At 46.2% G+C, this 17,522-nt stretch overlaps 2 protein-coding genes across 2 annotated transcripts; one reads left to right on the forward strand and one right to left on the reverse strand.

Annotated features, from left to right (window-relative positions):
• Window positions 1-1,511: 1,511 nt before the first annotated feature.
• Window positions 1,512-11,553, reverse strand: HSPD1 (heat shock protein family D (Hsp60) member 1). The gene is made up of 12 exons (XM_074910780.1): window positions 11,422-11,553; window positions 10,457-10,632; window positions 7,336-7,588; window positions 6,711-6,793; window positions 5,936-6,031; window positions 5,538-5,631; window positions 4,957-5,125; window positions 4,511-4,610; window positions 3,184-3,429; window positions 2,801-2,975; window positions 2,016-2,194; window positions 1,512-1,924 (listed from the first exon to the last, which is right to left on the reverse strand). The coding sequence occupies exons 2-12, from the start codon at window positions 10,628-10,630 to the stop codon at window positions 1,772-1,774; spliced, it is 1,722 nt and encodes a 573-aa protein (XP_074766881.1). The 5' UTR covers window positions 10,631-10,632; window positions 11,422-11,553; the 3' UTR covers window positions 1,512-1,771.
• Window positions 11,554-11,899: 346 nt separating this feature from the next.
• Window positions 11,900-16,541, forward strand: HSPE1 (heat shock protein family E (Hsp10) member 1). The gene is made up of 4 exons (XM_074910786.1): window positions 11,900-12,033; window positions 13,899-14,063; window positions 15,518-15,607; window positions 16,181-16,541. Exons 1-4 carry the CDS (start codon window positions 12,031-12,033, stop codon window positions 16,229-16,231), a joined length of 309 nt encoding a protein of 102 aa, XP_074766887.1. The 5' UTR covers window positions 11,900-12,030; the 3' UTR covers window positions 16,232-16,541.
• Window positions 16,542-17,522: the final 981 nt, after the last annotated feature.

Raw genomic sequence — 17,522 nt, forward strand, 5'->3', positions numbered from 1 at the left:
CAGGAGTTTTGGCTCTAGCCAGCCGTTTTTGCCTGCCCGCCTCCGGCTGTCCCAGGCTGCCGTCGGGGTAGGGTAGAAGCGTCTCCCGGAACGCAGACAGGTCCCAGTTCCCACACAGCTGTAACCCACGTGAGCGTTACCTCTTTGGGAGGGAGGGCAGGGATGCACAAGGGGCTGTAGCACAGCGCTGCCCTCGTGGCAGGGCAGGAGAGGAACAAGGTGATCTCTGCTTATTGCAGCCAAGCATGCCCAAGGCTGGCTGCCGTTAACAAACACACCTTGCAGAGCTAAACCTTCCTTCTTGGGGGTCTTTCCCGTACTGTACTACCACTGGCCTGTTACACCAGTACCAGCTGTCAATTGAATTCATTGTCAGTAGTTCTAGTCCTGACAATATTCTTTCCAGTCTCTGAAGAAACATGTTAAAATCTGTTTGAACACGTTTTAAAATCCTGTCTCTGTGCTGCCTTGCATTAGCAAATTTCCTTACTGAAACGAGGGGAAGCTTCAGGTCAGGTGTTGAAGCAGATCCTTTCTCCAAAGTGCCTGGTTGGTAGAGCAGAGGGTATGAAATAGTATAGGAAGATACTTTTCCAGAAAGAGCAATTGGAATTTCACACCCCCTATCTGGGAAGGGTAGTTCTCATTAAGGGTAGGAAGCTGGGGGAAGTGATAGCTGGGTTAAGAGGTCAGTTTTAAAGCACTGAGGAGTTGTAAAGCAGTTTCCTATGTTGAGACAATCAGAGCAGCACACCCAAGTCTGGAACGGTGTGGTTCTGACATTTGGAAAGCAGAGTCCAAAAGCACGCAGCAAAGACAAACAGTAGGTGGCAAACCAAGCCATCATTTTTAAGGTTAAAGCAGCATCTAGTGCAACATAATTCAAGCTACATGCTAGAAGAGTGGGAGGCTCCAGGCAAGGAGGTAACCACCTGCTACCCCTGAGCAGGGAAGTCTTTAAAAACCCAGGCAGGCCCTTTCCTCAGCAAAGACAACTCCCTCTCCTGGGCCCAGGGCGCTTTCCCTCCCAGGTCCTGCGAGCTGCACCAGCCTGGTCCAGCACAGACGGGCAAAATAACGTCAGTGCACGTGCCTTAGTTTCACAGCATTATTTAATAGTGCAGGGAACTGTACTGCCCGCTCAGCACAGAGTTCTTTGCAAAATTAAAGTCCCTTGTATTTCTGAGAAACATTCTAGACAAAGGACCCTGTCCTGGCAGGCAAGGCCCTGTCATTTCCAAACATAAGTGTCTGATTTCTACTAAATCTTAGAAGCAGCAACAGGCTGTGGCTTTGGGTGCAGAGGAAGAAGGTGATACATTTCATCACTTTTGAGCAGTTTGTTTTATTACATAAAGGTCACATAACCATATTTGCCTACTTTGTACACAGTTGTCTTAGTCTCACGCACAGTGGCTTCCAAGTTCTTCCTAGTACTGGCAAGCACCAATAAATTCTGAAACAGAATATCAAGTGCCTTAATTAAGTTTAAATCAGGACCTTGGGAGATGGATCTTGCACCCAGTTATCAGGAATGTACAAATGTCTTTATTCAAAAAATACAAAATAAATTATCTGTAGGCATGGACAATGACTGTAAACAATTATATGTGTTAAATGAAATCCAGTAACTGATGGTTACAGTGATTCTTTTAAACACCAGCCTCACTTCAGTCACTATCCACCCTCTTGCACCGACATCGGTAGTTTTTGAAGTCAGAACTGTCAGTCTTAAAACAGCACAGCTCATGACACAGCCCTGGCCCGGGAATCAGAACATGCCACCTCCCATTCCTCCGCCCATCCCACCCATCCCGCCCATCGCAGGCTCCTTCTCTTCCTTAGGAATCTCGGTCACCACCGCTTCTGCTGTGGACAAGAGGGACGCAACACCTGCAGCATCCATCAGAGCCGTTCTCACAACCTAAAAATAGGAAAGAAATAACTTAATACCTTCTGACCATCACATGAGGTGGGAGGAAGGAAAGCTGAGAATTAAGACTATTTTAGGTTACCTTCGTTGGGTCTATGATTCCTTTTTCTACCATGTTTACAAAATCCCCAAGCATTGCATCGTAGCCAACTTCTGCTGGACTCTGCAGGATTTTTTCAACTATTAGTGATCCTTCAACACCTGCGTTCTTTGCAATAGTCATTGCTGGGATTTTCAGTGTTCTCTTTATTATTTCAATGCCTGTAAGAAAAAGGATGTTTAAAATTACATATTACTCACACTGCTGCCTCCTGTGCCAAGGCATGCGCTCATCTGCTGGGGCCAATACAAACCGAGAACCCTCTGAGCAAGAGCTTCTTTCCCTGGCACTGATAAAAACAGCTGAAGTTCTCTGCTGCCTGACATCTGTCAACAAATGAAATCTTTGCAGGACCTTCACACCCATTTCAGTTTTACTTCTGCAAAAAGCAGTAAGGAGCATTATTACTGTAACATGGCACAAAGCCTTTTCCCATTCAATTTGCTGCATTAAGCATTCTCAGATTTCGTTGTCTGCCTGCAACAGCTGTAACAGCCAACTCCACCCTTCCTGTAATGATTTACAATTCTTTGCAGGGGTCCTGCTGCTTTATTTTTACTGGTTCCTTCACATCCCAGTCAGGGACACAGTGAAAGCTCCTTCCCACTGTAAAGCAGAGACTGCTGGCTGTACCAAGGAGATTCTACAGATCAAGTAACTCAAAACTCACTGAAAGCAAAGCAACCTGTATTTAACCTGGTAAAGCCTCAGGCCAGAGAAAACCCATTCTTTACACTTACACACACACATTCAGGTAATTTACTTACCAATTTTCTGATCTTCGTTGGCTGGAGCTAAGGCATCTAGTGCTGGAATGCAGCGGAGCAATGCACAGCCACCGCCCGGAACGATGCCTTCTTCTACGGCAGCGCGGGTCGCGTTCAGGGCGTCAGTAACTCTGTCTTTCTTCTCGTTCACTTCAACATCACTTGTTCCACCAACCTACAAGCAGCAAGGCACACGTCAGGGTCTGCACAAGGAGCCGGGCTGGGAGAGCACCGCTGGCTACGGAACTGCTGCCGCAACACGGAAACAGGCAGCTCGGGCCAGAAAGCAAACCTGTGCTCCCCCATCCTGGCAGCGGTCTTCTGTACCTCAGCACTCAAGAGGCCCAAACACACAGTTTTAGTTGATAAGTTTAACTTCTCACCTTCAACACTGCTACTCCATCAGAGAGTTTGGCCAATCGCTCATTCAGTTTTTCTTTTTCATATTCACTTGTGGTAACTTCTAGCTGTTCAATAATTTCTTGAATACGTTTTTCAATTTGAGCCTTTTCACCCTTCCCCTTCAGAAGCATAGTGTCATCTTTTGTCACAATGACCTCTCCAACTTTACCAAAGTCATGAGCCTGAATATCTTCTACATTTAGGCTCAAACCCTCTTCTCCAAACACCTGAAACAAATTACATGAAAAGTCAGAATTCACAGCTCCTTCACATGTGAGTTTCTTATTTACAGACAATGGACACACACAGCAGGCTTGCAGTGTCAAACAAGCACACCACTGCAGCCAAGTTGAACATAACTCTTCTCCTAACGAGTCCAGGCACATAGGTAGCTCCAACTGGCCCTCATGGGGCAGGGAGCTGCCAGCTTCTCATTCACCGAATCACAGAATCATCAAGGTTGGAAAAGACCTTGAAGATCATTCAGTCCAACCATTAACCTGACAGTTCCCAACTACACCAGATCCCTCAGCGCTATGTCAACGTGACTCTTAAACCCCTCCAGGGATGGGGACTCCATCACTGCCCTGGGCAGCCCATTCTAATGCCCAATTATTGCCGTGACTAATGTACCTCACCCATCCACAGTGCCTGGAAAGCAGAGTTGTGTTACAGCCTCCTCCTGGTATTTCAAGGAGTTGTAAACGTTGGCACTAAACTCAGAGTTTGCTGGTTTGTTACTCTGTGCTCCAGTTAGCTTAAACATGAAGTTTAATTTCAATAACCACCTTTAGATTCCAGTATCATGCTATGATTTTGAAGCGTGTATAAAAAAAAGCAGCAAAAAGGGACACTAATTAGCACATCAACTATTTGAGAAGTTGAATACGAAGGAAAATTAACCAGTCTCTTCCCAACATGTAACAATTATATTTGCCATACTCCAGTCTGGGCAATCGTGAGACAATCCATTTTATAAGGCTGCAAGAAAGCTTTGCTATTTCTAAAGAGATTTCCTTGCAGTTCCTCCTTCCCCTTTAACAACATAAATACTGCAAGGAAATTGTGTGTAACTTCAAAGGACGTATTACTCAGGGTAATCACACAGCAATTATCAATATCCACATTAAAAAAAAAAAAAAAAAAAGTATTTCACAAATTAGTTAACTGTTACATTTTTGAAAGAAGAGGACACAGCCTGCTACAAAGCAAATACAAGCCACTGACCTAAAAATATACATTCTTTTCCTTCTTAAATACCATTAGCATTTCTTAGAGCAAAAAGCCAGTTAAAACATCATTACTTACAGCACCGCCAGTAGCAATTGCCATATCCTTAAGCTGGTTTTTCCTGTTGTCACCAAAACCTGGTGCTTTTACAGCAACAACCTGAAGACCAACCTTTAGTCTGAAGAGAAGAATTCAGAGAGCAACACTCCACATGTATTCAGAGAACAAGTCCAATTACTAAAACCAATTAATTCAGTACAACTCTAACAATTAAGCAAGAAGAGACCTTCATGAACTGAGCTGGTTTTGCCCAGACAAGCAGTTAGGAAACGCCTGAAGTTCTGTTCGAATTGATGCGCAATATGGCTACGTACAAAAGCTGCTGTTTGTCGGGTACTAACAGGAGAACAGACAACAGCACTACACCTTAACATATTCAAATACATGCTTTTTATGCATGCCTTTAAAAGGATAAAAAAAAAAAAAAGCAGTATTTGTCTAAAAGTATGGATTTTGAGCCTCACCTGTTCAAGACTAGAGTGCTGAGGGCTTCTCCATCAACATCTTCAGCAATGATGACCAAAGGTTTGCGGTGAGCATTGGCAATTTCAAGAGCTGGAACTATGGACTGTACACTAGAAATTTTCTTTTCACTGATTAAAACATAAGCATCCTGGAATTCACATTTCTGCCCTGCAGGAACAACATGTGTGGTCTGAACAATGCAATTGTAAAAACGTATCAAGCATTCTCTTAAACTTAAGGAGCTACTTTGGAGCTGCTGTTGCAATTTCCAACCGCATTAGAGAAAAGAAACACAAATTGTTTTCTCCAAGAGTCCACCTTTAATTCTACATTGTTCTGGAGTATTGCTGGGCCAGCTTGATATTAGCACGGATGCTGTCCACACTTCAGAGAAGGAAAAAAACCCTAAAGAGCGCAAGCTTTTACCTAGAGTTAGAAGTTTCTGATGGGGAAGGACTCCCCCCCATCCTATTTGCTGTGGTACACAGTGTAACAGACTGAAGTCTTTACATCAGGTACCATTATTTCTAACTTACAAGAGCCACTGTAAAGTATTTGACAGGTGTTATTGTTAACTTACCTTTGGTTGTATTAATAAAATATGGAGAGATGTAGCCTCTGTCAAATTTCATACCCTCAATGATTTCCAATTCATCGTTCAGAGTTTTTCCATCCTGTTCAGGTGCAAAAAAGTCTACATTAAAGATCCCTTATTAACTACCAAGAGCACAAGTACAGTTTTAGCAAACTGTGCACAACAGAACAAAAGGCTCTGCACCACACATCAGTTTGATGTGCTTCCCTTCAAAATAAAAGGATTCTAAGAGGGAACAGCAATCAAGTCCCAATCTAAAGGAGCTGGGGAGGGAGGAATGACAGTGGGATACCATACAGGAGCAGCACACGCCACAAAAGCCAGCCCTAGTTGGAGAAGAGACAGTTGCTTTGCACTCAGTCCATATGTTGGCCAGTTCTTACCTTGACAGTGATCACACCCTTTCGTCCAACTTTCTTCATTGCATCAGAGATTATATTGCCGATTTCCTGATCTCCATTTGCTGATATTGTGGCAACCTGAAACCATAAACCATTTAATCTCATTTCACAATGCAAGTGATTTGTTTCCTCGCTATAAAGAAAATCAGAATAACCGTCTTCAGTTTGCAGGTTTCCTGACAAGACAGGGCAGCCGCCTGCAGCACACCCACGCCAGGGCCAAGAACTCCCTTAGAAGGGCTGGCGGCTCTTGGGCAGCTCAAGCACAGGCCCAGATCCCACGCACCGACCTCACGGAGCACACACGGGCCACCTGAATCCACAGCCATGGGGAGAGGCCAGCACACCCGCTGCCTGAGACCCAGCTGGGCACCCACCTCCACCTGGACCTCTCACAGCAGATCTGCCGCATCCCCACAAGTTAGCCACCACCTCCCATCACAAACGCATCTTCACTCTTGTCACTTCTTCCCAAGCACATAAATTTCTGTTTTAAGACCACATTTTGGAATGAAGCTTGAAGATGAGAAAAACTACCTCCTTCTGAACTAACTTCTAGCACTGTGACTGAAGGGAGAATACTGGGAATTTTAAGCAACTCAAGAAAATGAGAATGTTACCGTGAAGATCATTCAATGAAACACACTCTGAATCTTGATATATAAAGAAAAATACTCAGGTGTCACATATGCATAACCTAACTCCATTAAACCTGACCACAAGACTTTTTTTGAATAGCTAAGTAAACTTGGTTTACCTGTGCAATTTCTTCTGGAGTTGTAACAGGCTTAGACAGCTTCTTCAGTTCAGCTATGATAGCATCAACTGCAAGCATCACCCCTAAAGATGAACGGAATGCTTGTGAGTGAACAAAACATGGCATACAGCAGAGAAGAAAAGAAACACCCAAACAAACAAATCACAGGTTCGGTCTACTCTGCAAAAAGGCATGGAGTTTACACATTCAGAAACAAGCAACTGGCAGTTCTAGTCCCACATTGCCATTTGTACACCTAGTGATTGTTCTTTGGAATCGGTGGAATCTTCGGTCACGACTAAAATTTATAACACATCTACGTACACGGCACCACTAATTTTATATGCTTAACAGAAATTCATTAAATGCAGAAATGGCTTTAAGTGGAGATTACCTATGACAAATTAAACAAGGTAACTGTATACAAAATAGTAAAATTATTAGAAAACCAAAAAAATGGTCAGAGTAAGTAATGTAACAGAAAAAAATGGCTTCTCTATGTTTTGTTCTTCATATAAGGCTTTATGTGGCACTCCAAAAAGAAGGCAGCTTATTCAGGAAGCCAGCCAAATTTGGGATATGAGAAGACAGTGATAAAACATTAAAAGCAATGGAAAAAAGTTACCCCTCCTGATTTCTACTGGATTTGCTCCTTTGCTGATCTTCTCAAAGCCTTCCTTGGCAATAGCACGCGCAAGCACTGTTGCAGTGGTGGTACCATCTCCTGCTTCTTCATTTGTATTGTTGGCAACATCTTGAACTAACCTGGCTCCGATATTTTTGTATTTGTCTTTTAAGTCAATTGCCTTTGCCACTGTCACACCATCTTTTGTCACTTTGGGACTTCCCCAGCTTTGTTCAAGAATAACTGTTCTTCCCTAGGGCGAGAGAGAACAAATATTAAATCAAAACCACAAAATGCACAGCATGTTACTCTAAGAGTTCAGCTGAAGGTGAAGATCCTTCTGAACAGCCACAGCTGAACAGAAACTTCATCTTGCACAGAGCTTTCAGCTTTTTCAAGCACGCACACTGCCGTGGTTCTGCAAAACTAGAAAAATGGCTCAAAGGTTTTATACTTTCACAGAATGAGGCTTCATTCCCCAGCCATAATGCTTAATAACCCAGACTCAGGAGTCTGCAACTAAAATATGACTGGCCTTACAGTGAAAAATAATGGGAGATTCCCTCTAACACTGATATTTTCCTCTAAAAATGTAATGTAGCAACATAACAAACTAAATTTGCAAGATTTCCATCAAGTCACAGTAAAAAGCCTGTATGACTGAAAAGCAGTAACACAAAGTTCAATTCAATGCACATTCTGGAAAAAAAAAAACAAGGCAGAGACTTGCAAACCTAATCAGTGATTAGAAAAGAGAGCTGAGAATACTTAACAAATTTGTGCTAACATACTGCAATAATTTGTCCAATGGTGCATGTTAACAAGCCTTTCTTCTCCCAGCATGTACCCGAGACAACTAAAAAGCTGGGCTGGACTATCCTGTGCAAGATACACAAACACAGTTAATTTGGGAAACTATGGCCCATACAGGGAACACAGGGCAGAAGCACCTGCACAGGAGGGTGGCTCATTCCCAGATGAATTCAACTGCTTGAATAGCTGCCCCCATCAATCTTGTTCCAGTTTGAGCTGGAGGCAGCAGAAATGTGAGGAGCCACCTCTGGTCCACTGCCGCCCTGAAACTTCAACTATCCTGACAGCTGGAGCTGCCGGTGGAGGGGAAGGGAGAGCAACAGCCCCAGCTCAGCACTGCCGCTCCCAGGGGAGCTGCATAAGTCCCCTCGGCCGGCCTGTCAGGTCCAGCTCAGAGCTGGCCGTGCTGGCTCCTGTGAGACACGCTGAAAGCCCATCGCACCCCAGCCAGGGTGTGGGTCACGTGCCCAGCAAGCTAGCTCAGGATTCCCACACAGCACGCTGCGCCGTGCTCCTCCCTCGCAGAGCCCGCTCACTCGGCCTCAACCGCTGCACGAACTTTGGATTCCTGCCACGCACGAGGCTACACTGCTGCTGAAGTACAACCAGCCCTAGAAGCTGCAAAAGAAATGCTAAGCTTTGATTACTGATGTTGAACTTGTGAAAGAGCTTACATAATTCTAACTTTGTGCCATGAAACAATTATGCCAAAATAATGCGTAACCTGACTTATTACCGCTGCATTATCTGACCTGCACTTCTAAATCTAAAAGTGGTTCAAGACTAAGAAACCCTCTGGAGGATGCTGCTACCGATAAGATCTTCATGTAGCCTCTCCTTGTTTTGCTTATTTTATTCTATACTTTGACACGGTCTTACTCCAAATGTTTGTTTGGTAGCTATGAGGAGAGCAGCCCAACAAAATCTACTTCTATCTGACCACATTAAGGGACTTACACTCAGCAAACACTTTTTATCTGTGTTTGTGAAAAAAGGTCCACCACCAGTAAATACAGACGCATTTTGAATGGTCCTGCATATCAAGAATCCAAGCACTCGCATAAACTAGTTCTGACAAAGTAATCAACAAACTGACAGCAGTATCAGAAGATTGCGTGAGACTGCAAACCGCATTTCTTTAAGTACAGAACAATACCAAAGGGAAGTTTCTCCACCAGAGTGGTATTTCTTAAAAATGTGGGAAGCAGAATCAGGCATTACAGTACAATCCCTAAATTTCTACAGATACATGGAGAACAGCAGACCAAGTGAGAACTCTAGAACAAAAACCCCACCAGGTTACAGTAAGTTGCATCAGGAACTGCCCTTTAACCAGTGCATTAGAACTATGCTTAGGCATTCACGAAGTAGCCTGATCCAAAACAACAAGAGTTAAATTAACTGACTAGACTTAAACTTTGTTCCTTTATGGAAAACAGCCACAGCTTGCCGAAATTGCTGTTCCTTAACCTTTACCTGTTCATCTCACAACATTTTTGCCTTTGAATAAAGCTAACAGAGCACCAAAGTTAAAGAAATACACAAATGAATTTTACAGAGGCCAAGCAGTTTTGAGAAGAACTACCATGCATATGCTGTTACTGTAAAGAACAGATATTTATATGAGGCCCAAGAAAATCAGTGTCTCTTTTTTAAAAAGGAATCTTACTTCGAGCCTTACTGCATGTTGCATGACTATGCAGAATACAGTGGCTAGTTTTTCAAAAGACCTACAACTCCAGCGAACCAGACACTATATTCTATCCTATAACCAACATAAACGCCACTGCCACAGAATTTCAATTAACCTGATAACATTTACCAGCCAACTGAAAATTCAGCATTACGCTTTGATTGTTTCATTCACCTTGTTAATACTAAAAAGTAAAGTGATACAAACCCGTAATTTATTAAAAAAAATAAACGCCACATGTTAATTAACCCACCTCATGCTATAGCTAACTAAATTATCTACTGCATCGTTACAGGCTGTCAGGCGAGCCATGGTAAGCTATTATGCACATCCCCTTAACCTTCAAACTGTTCAAAGAAATGTCCTGCTCCTTTCGCATTGATCCAATTACTTATTACTTTGTTACTATGAAAAGCACATGCGCTATTATCATAGTTCAGGTGACAAAAACGAGAACATGGCTGCTTGCAGCAGTCTGCCCATACCCCCACAGCTTTGGGTTACAGATCTGCAGATGGCAATCATGTGGCTCTGCAGAGGGGGAACTAACAACTGTCTTCTACTATGGTGTTTTCAACCAGGTCAACATGAAATAAATGCAAAAACTTCCATTACCTTTGGCCCCATGGTGACAGCTACAGCATCTGCTAGCAGATCTACTCCTTGAAGCATAAGAGCTCTAGCATCTGCCCCAAACTTCACATCTTTTGCGTACGCTCGTGTTAGATGCGGCGCGAGTGCTCTGGACACCGGCCTTATCTGACGGAGTACTGTAGATAAACGGAGCATGTCTGAAAAATTAAATCCAGAGGAAAATACAAGCATTATGTTTTTGCACAGCTGCTTCTGGAATAAAAAAGGGGGAAAAGGATTCAGTAAGCAAAGCAAGTGACCATGAACTTCTAGTTTTGTCCCTGGCTAAAATAGAGACGTGCAAGCGACGTCCAGTAACAGGGCTGGGGAGCCCCGAGCCTCAAGGCGAGACCCGGGCTCCAGCAGCTCCTCACCGAGCAGCCTCCGGCAGCCCCGAGCTCCCCGCGCCCGGCCTCCCCCGGCGCTGGGGCGGGAAACCGTGAGGGCCCGGCGGGACCCCAGCGGCTCCGCTCGCCCCGCGCCTCCCCCCAGCAGCGGCGGCGCCGCTCCGAGGGGCGCCCGGTCGAGGCTGCCAGGCCGGCGCCGCGGCGGGAAGGGGTCCGGGGGCGCTGCCGGGCCCCCCGGGTTGGGCCAGGGCCTGAGGCCACATGTCCCCTTCCCGCGGGACACGCGCAGCAAGGTCAAGGGCCGCTCGCCCCCTGCCGCCAGCCCGGCCGCGCTGCACCGCCGGGGCCCCGCCGCTACGGCATCACCCCCGCGCGGGAAGGGGGGGTGCGCGGGCCGCGCTCCCAGCGCTCCGCACCGCCCGGGCCCCCACCGCGCGCGGGCGGCCGCCAGGGCCGCGTGCTCAGAGCGGGCCGGGCCGGGCCGGCACCCGCGCGGGCGCTCCTCGGCCCACAACGGCAACGGCTGCCGCAGGGGAAGGGACCGGGCACAGGGGAAGGGGCCGGGGGCCACCGGCACCCCCTGCCCGGGCCAGGCCTCACCTGCGGGCAGCGCGGGGGAGCAGCAGGCGCCTCCGCCGTCCGGACTCGCAGCGGAACAGGCAGGTCTGCGGGCAGGAGCGGGGAGGCGCTGAGCACCGCCCGCCTCGGCCCCGCCCCCCGCCAGCCGCCGACCCATGTGGGGCTCCGCGCCGCCCGGCCCGGGAACCAGCATAGCCGCCCCGGCCCCGCCCCAGCGCCCTCGGAGGGCCGGGGCGCCCGCCGCCCTGCGCGCATGCGCAGCAAACTCCAGCACGAACCATGCAGGTTCCGGGGCCCGCCAATTCCAGAACCTTCTGGAACGCTCATGCTCGCCGGAGGTCAAAGTTGAGCCGACCTCACTTCCGGGCGGGTGTCTGACCCCGGCAGCCTGCGGGCGCTGGGCAGCGCGACCCGGGGCGCCCACGGGGTGCCCGCCGCCGCCGCAACCGGAGCGCAGCCCCGGCGGCGAAAAATAATCGGTGGAATTCAAGGTGACCTGGGCCGGGGCCGGGCCGGCCTTCGTCCCGGGGCGGGGCGCCGGGCGCGCATGCGCAGGCGGTGACCTTTCCTCACGTGCGCCTGCGGCGGCCCGGTCAGTTCCAGTCGGTGGCGGGCAGTGCGGGGGCCGTCATGGTGAGTGAGCGCCCGCCGCCCCGGGGCTGCCTCTGCCCCGCGGCGCGAGTGCGGCGAGCCCCGTAGGGCCTGCTGCTAGGCCCGCTTATCCGCCGCGGGCGGGGGTCGCCGCCGGGGTCCCTGAGCAGCCCGCAGCCGGCCGGCGGGCGGCAGCGGCGGGGCCTGCCGTGCCCGCGGGGCCGGGCTGAGCCGCGGGCGGGAGGTGCAGCAGCACCGAAGGCGCGGCGGGGGCCGGTTCGGCGGGCGTTAGCAGCGCGCGGCTCCCCGCAGGGGGGGTGGGGTCCGCGGTGGTGCGGTAACGCCGCAAGGTCACGCAGTCCTTGGGGTTAAAGCTGTTAGAGCGGCGGGCGCGGGGCTGGGGGCCGGGGTTGCCCCGGGCTTCCCGGTACTTGGATCTGGCAGGCGTGCGGTACCGGGAGTGCCCTGGCAGCGGGCGGTGCGCTGCGCTGGGCCGGGCAGGGCTCCGCGCGGCGCGGAGTGATGGGGCCGAGCCTGGAGGTAAAGCCGAACCCTTCCGCGCTGTGACCTTGATGGCTCCTTCTCTGGGGTTTCTAAGCTTTTTTACAGAGATCTCACCTTGAAGGAGAATGGGATAAGGGCAGAGCTGCCCTTGTTCTTGCAGCGAAACTTTATGATGGTACTAACGTCAGGAGGTAGCGTTTCTTAAAATGCTTCTGTTCGTATGTCTGGCCGCTTATGTCTGTTAAACACAGAAAAACGTTTTAAAAAAAGGGTCGGAGCTGTTACCCTTACAGAATGAAACCGATTATAATCGGCAGACTCTTCCTCCGTTGTTTCTAATCATTGTGGTAGTAACATTAATTGGACACGCATCTTTCATGTGTTGTCTTGCTCGTGCTCTGCCCGTAATTTTTTTTTAAATGTGTGTATATGGTAGAGGGGCAGGGAAGGGCAGGGAACGCCAGGCCTTGTTTCCAGTTGTTTCTGTGAGTGTCTCCGGGTGCCCTTCTGGCACAGCACTGTCTCTGGGTGCCATGGCAAGGTGCTGTATCTTCTCTTCTGATGACAGCAAGCTCCTTCTCCCTGACCCCTGCTCGTCGGGATTCGGTGCTTGCATTTATCCAGTACTTGGGAGTTAGACTGCTGTTCCTGAAGTGCAGGCCAGTAGCAGTAAGTAGTTGCAAAAAAACCTCAACAAAAAACCCGCCCTAACTCTGCTTAAGCAGAGGCAGACAGTGAAGCAGTCAAGGTAGAAGTGTGCCAGCTTTCCTGTTTTTAGGGGCTTAAACCTGAAGTTTTTTGTAAAGTTGCAGCCTAGAAGTCCATACAAGTAACAGCACTCATTTCAGGTTTTGGAGGCTGCGGATCTTTATGTGAAATGCCAAGGCTTGGAAGTACCTGTAAAACTGATGGGGGTGCCCGGCGAGACTTTTGCTTCTTTACTACAAAAGACTCCACTAATGGATAAAAATGCAGCTGTCCCAAGAGATCCTTATCATTAAATCTAGCTGTGAACCGCATAAATACAGTTCATATAATCAATAATTATGCTGACCAAACTACAGTAACTCGGGGTTTGGGATTAAAAGCCTGCGGAGCTTTTCAGCCGGAGGCAGCGGTTGCCCTGTGTGGTGGTGGTTTATGCGCCCCCCCTCCCCGCGCTGGGGTAGCTCTTCCTGTGGCTCAGCTGTCCGCCTTGCCCAGCATCTGCTTGTCTCCGTAGTGAGTTCTGATGCAATCAAAGATGGCATATGTTCACTAGTATTACAAATAAATGCTCAGCAGTTTTTTCAAACTAACAATTTCTCTAAGGAGAAACCACTTTGGTTTGGAATTTTTTTTAAAAAAACCGCTTTTTAATTGCAATTTTGTTGTATGTTCTTCTTGTACAATTACTTCCACAGGCAGGAAAAGCATTCAGGAAATTTCTTCCCCTCTTTGATCGTGTTCTGGTTGAACGATGTGCAGCTGAGACAGTAACCAAAGGAGGCATCATGATTCCAGAAAAAGCTCAAGGGAAAGTGCTACAAGCAACAGTAGTGGCAGTTGGGTCTGGAGGCAGAGGAAAGGTAAATATCCTGAAGCATTCATTATATTTGGGTGCAGTTAGTAATGGTGTGCTGGTAGGTGGAGTATTATCCTAAGGAAGGGGTGGTGGCAGCATACATGTAGTGATAGCTCACAAAAATGGATGACAGCAATGACTGAAGTTGGAAGTACAGATTCAAACAGGAGGTAGAACTCTTCCAGGTTCTCCTGACTGACACTGACATGGAACTCCAGCATTCCTTTCATCGTTTGTAAAATGGAAGATACTTGCCTTTTAAAAATAAGTATTTATTGATATTTATAAGCAGCCTCAATTTGGGTTTTGGGGCTTCTTTGCATTTTGTGGTTTTGGTTAGGTTTGTTGGTGTTGTTTTGGTTTTGTCTTTTTTAGTTTTAAATACATAAACAGTGTTTTGGGGGATATCTTGTTTTCATCTCTTCCCAGCCAAACCTTGAAGGACCAGCAGCTGCCTTAGTTAAAATTATGACATGCCTGATTTTCTGTGGCTTGTGAGCAGGGTGGAATCCCAGAATGTGGCATTCACTGTCTTGTGCTGTGCAAATATAATAGCAGTAAGGGCTAGGCTTACTGCTGGACAAAAGAAATCAAAAGAAATAAGTGTTAAATAATTTTTTGTTCATTTTGCGTGTTGAATACGCATCTGGGATCATCAAAAAAAGACAGTCTTTGCTTCACAAAGATGCCAGTGGCTATGGACTTCAGCATCAGCATGGTTTTTTTCCCCACCAAAGTAGTGTCAGTTAGTAGCAGTAGTGGAAAACAGGTTAAATTTCAACCTGGGCATGTTGACTCAGTCTTTCTTTACCATGAGTCCCTCCATACCAATCATGCTGGTTTGTGTCAGTATCTGATTTTCAAAGCTAAATTGTGAAATGGTGCTAATATTTAACTAACATGCTAATATTTTACTTATAATACAAAAACACAATTAAACTTTATCAGGTGTTTCTGAACAACTGATCTGCCAGGAAGAGTGACAAGTTGATCAAAGTAACAAAGATGGGAGGGTACTTTTAACTGGCACTCGGAGAAATTAGCCTGAGCTATAGAATATGGCAATGGATGTTCTCTTTTCATTTTAGAAGGGGATTTCATGGTCTGTCACTTAATTGCTCAGGTTCCTGGGGTGGCTTTTTTTCTTAAGTCCTATTCAGTATGTCAAGCAAAGACCTCACAGCTATATTTACACTCCAAACTAAATTAAAATTAATTGTAATCAGAAAATCACTGCAGTTCTACTGCCTAAGTGTTGCAGGACTCCAATGCTTGAGAATTCACTGGTGTGCTTTTCTTCCTAGTAAGCCTGTATGCTCTAGTTTCGCTGTACAATGAAAATACAGAGTTGTTGCGATTTCCCTAATATTTTATATGTAGGTGGGTCATTGTAGTTTGGAGGAATTCTATGACATCTGTCTATACTGTGGAAAACTAAGGATTTATTTTTTCTTTCAGAACGGTGAGATTCAGCCAGTGAGTGTAAAAGTTGGCGAAAAGGTTTTGCTACCAGAATACGGTGGTACTAAGATTGTACTAGAAGATAAGGTACGTTTCCCAACTTTGTGAATGCAGATGTAGCTGGTTCCCAAAATGTCATATTGCCAGTGATAAATACTGTAACTATTTAATAGTGCTGGAAGCATTCAAGAAATGCAGTTGTTGGTATTCAAATGGGAGCAACTGAATCCGGCCAGCTTGTGGTACCTGTAGTACTTTCTACTTACACCCCGGCTGAAAAGGAAGTAACCGAGAAAACCTCTGGCCTGACCTTTTCTGGGTGGATGAAGTGGCTCCATATGCCAAATCTATATTAGAGGGAACCCTAAAAGGCTTTGAAATTATTGGGGGTCTACTTGCTTTTGACAGGGAAAGCTTGCAGAGTTATCTTCTAACTGTCCTTGCACTTCTACTGCTAAAACCAGTAACATGGTAGCTTTCCCAGAGAGTATCTTGTGAACAAAAAAAGTCTTTTAAAGAACTCAGCTGTAGAACTCTGTTAGCTCACTTCTGGTTTTGTACTTTATGACTGTGGTAGCCCTGACTTCATAACAAGACAGTATTTGCAGAACAACTGGAAAAAAATGGTATGACAGCTCCTAATGTTTCTTTTCTTTGCAGGACTACTACTTGTTTAGAGATGGTGACATTCTTGGGAAGTACGTGGACTAAACTTTTCAGTCGCAGTATCAGTCATCCATTCCACTAAAATGCTGAAATTTTTCTTTCATCATGTAAATAATGTCCTTTGTTTTATAATAAGCAGGCATTGAGTCTCTGAAGTAACTTGTGATCCCACTGTAATGATGGAACACAAATAAAAATATGTACAGTCAGAAATCAGTCGTTCTTGCTTGAGTTCCACTGAACAGTGAAATTCGGATGTCCACCAACCAGCCTTAATTATTCCAAACAACATCATTTTGTATCCTTATCTCTGTACTGAGATTGTAATGGTCTTTACAATAAACATATAAAACTATTCTGTCTCTGTCTCAGTTTCTGCTATTGCTTAGTGAAACAGAGTCTCAATTGTGTAATGAACTAATCTGGGTGAAAGTATTCAATATTAGTCGTATATTATTTTCCCTAAACTTGGCTGAAGTTGGGAGATGAGTTTAAAACGGTTATCACGCTGCTGCAGTGATGAAGGGGACTCGCAGCTAGCTCCCTTGCACATTGAACTTAAGATAACAGGTGTTTTTAACAGCTTCTGTCTCGGCACTGGCTGAGACGCTTGTGCACTGGAAGACACCAACCACCCTGCTGCAACCAGCCTGTCCCACAGCTCAGAGGAGCTTGGTACTACTCGTACCTCTGCTAAACAAAATCATCCAGTTCATAGATGAAGCAGATAACAATTACAACAGTTTTTCTTACCTATCTCTCATTCAATTTTGCCAGTAGATATAAAATATAACTTCCCTCCAGCAGTTAATCAGGCACAGTTGGGGCTGATACTGATCTTTAAGCAAATATCTTTACCGATTACTATGCTATCTCAGGCCAGATCTCCAGCTTTGCCATAACTTAGTAGAGACCCGATTTGAGAAATTGTGTTTCCTTTATCTTTAATGCAACAGTCTTCAAAGCAAGAGATTTACTTAATGCTGAAGCCATCAAATTTGTATGTTTCTAACCACCCTGTCTTGCCTTGGAAAAGGATTCAAGGTTGTTCATGCGGGTGTAAGCAAGTTGCTCTTTATACACTGTGTTCCTAGCACTGCTTTCAGAGTTGGTATGTGTACGTGGATCCAGTGCAGCCTAAGAACACACTGCCTTAAAATGTTTTGATGTAGTCTTAAGTGAAATAAATCAGTATATGACTTACTGAAATTTTAGTAGTAGTTAAATGGTACTTTCTCATCCCCTTTGTGCTGTTAGGGAATTAAGATTGCTAGACACTATCAGCCTTATTCCAGAGATTATAGGAAAGGACTGCAATGAAAAATATTTTTCAGAA

This window comes from Athene noctua, chromosome 7 (genome assembly GCF_965140245.1).
Source record: "Athene noctua chromosome 7, bAthNoc1.hap1.1, whole genome shotgun sequence".
Classification (NCBI taxonomy): domain Eukaryota; kingdom Metazoa; phylum Chordata; class Aves; order Strigiformes; family Strigidae; genus Athene; species Athene noctua.

Excerpts from the sequence above, each read along its gene's own strand:
- HSPE1 (XM_074910786.1), top strand. Across the intron at positions 14,064-15,517 it reads GGTCTGGAGGCAGAGGAAAG|AACGGTGAGATTCAGCCAGT; the intron begins GTAAATATCCTG and ends TTTTTCTTTCAG. Across the intron at positions 15,608-16,180 it reads AGATTGTACTAGAAGATAAG|GACTACTACTTGTTTAGAGA; the intron begins GTACGTTTCCCA and ends TTTTCTTTGCAG.
- HSPD1 (XM_074910780.1), bottom strand. The coding sequence starts at position 10,630 with ATGCTCCGTTTATCTACAGTACTCCGTCAGATAAGGCCGGTGTCCAGA. Across the intron at positions 4,611-4,956 it reads AGCACTCTAGTCTTGAACAG|ACTAAAGGTTGGTCTTCAGG; the intron begins GTGAGGCTCAAA and ends TCTTCTCTTCAG. Across the intron at positions 2,195-2,800 it reads CAACGAAGATCAGAAAATTG|GCATTGAAATAATAAAGAGA; the intron begins GTAAGTAAATTA and ends TTTTTCTTACAG.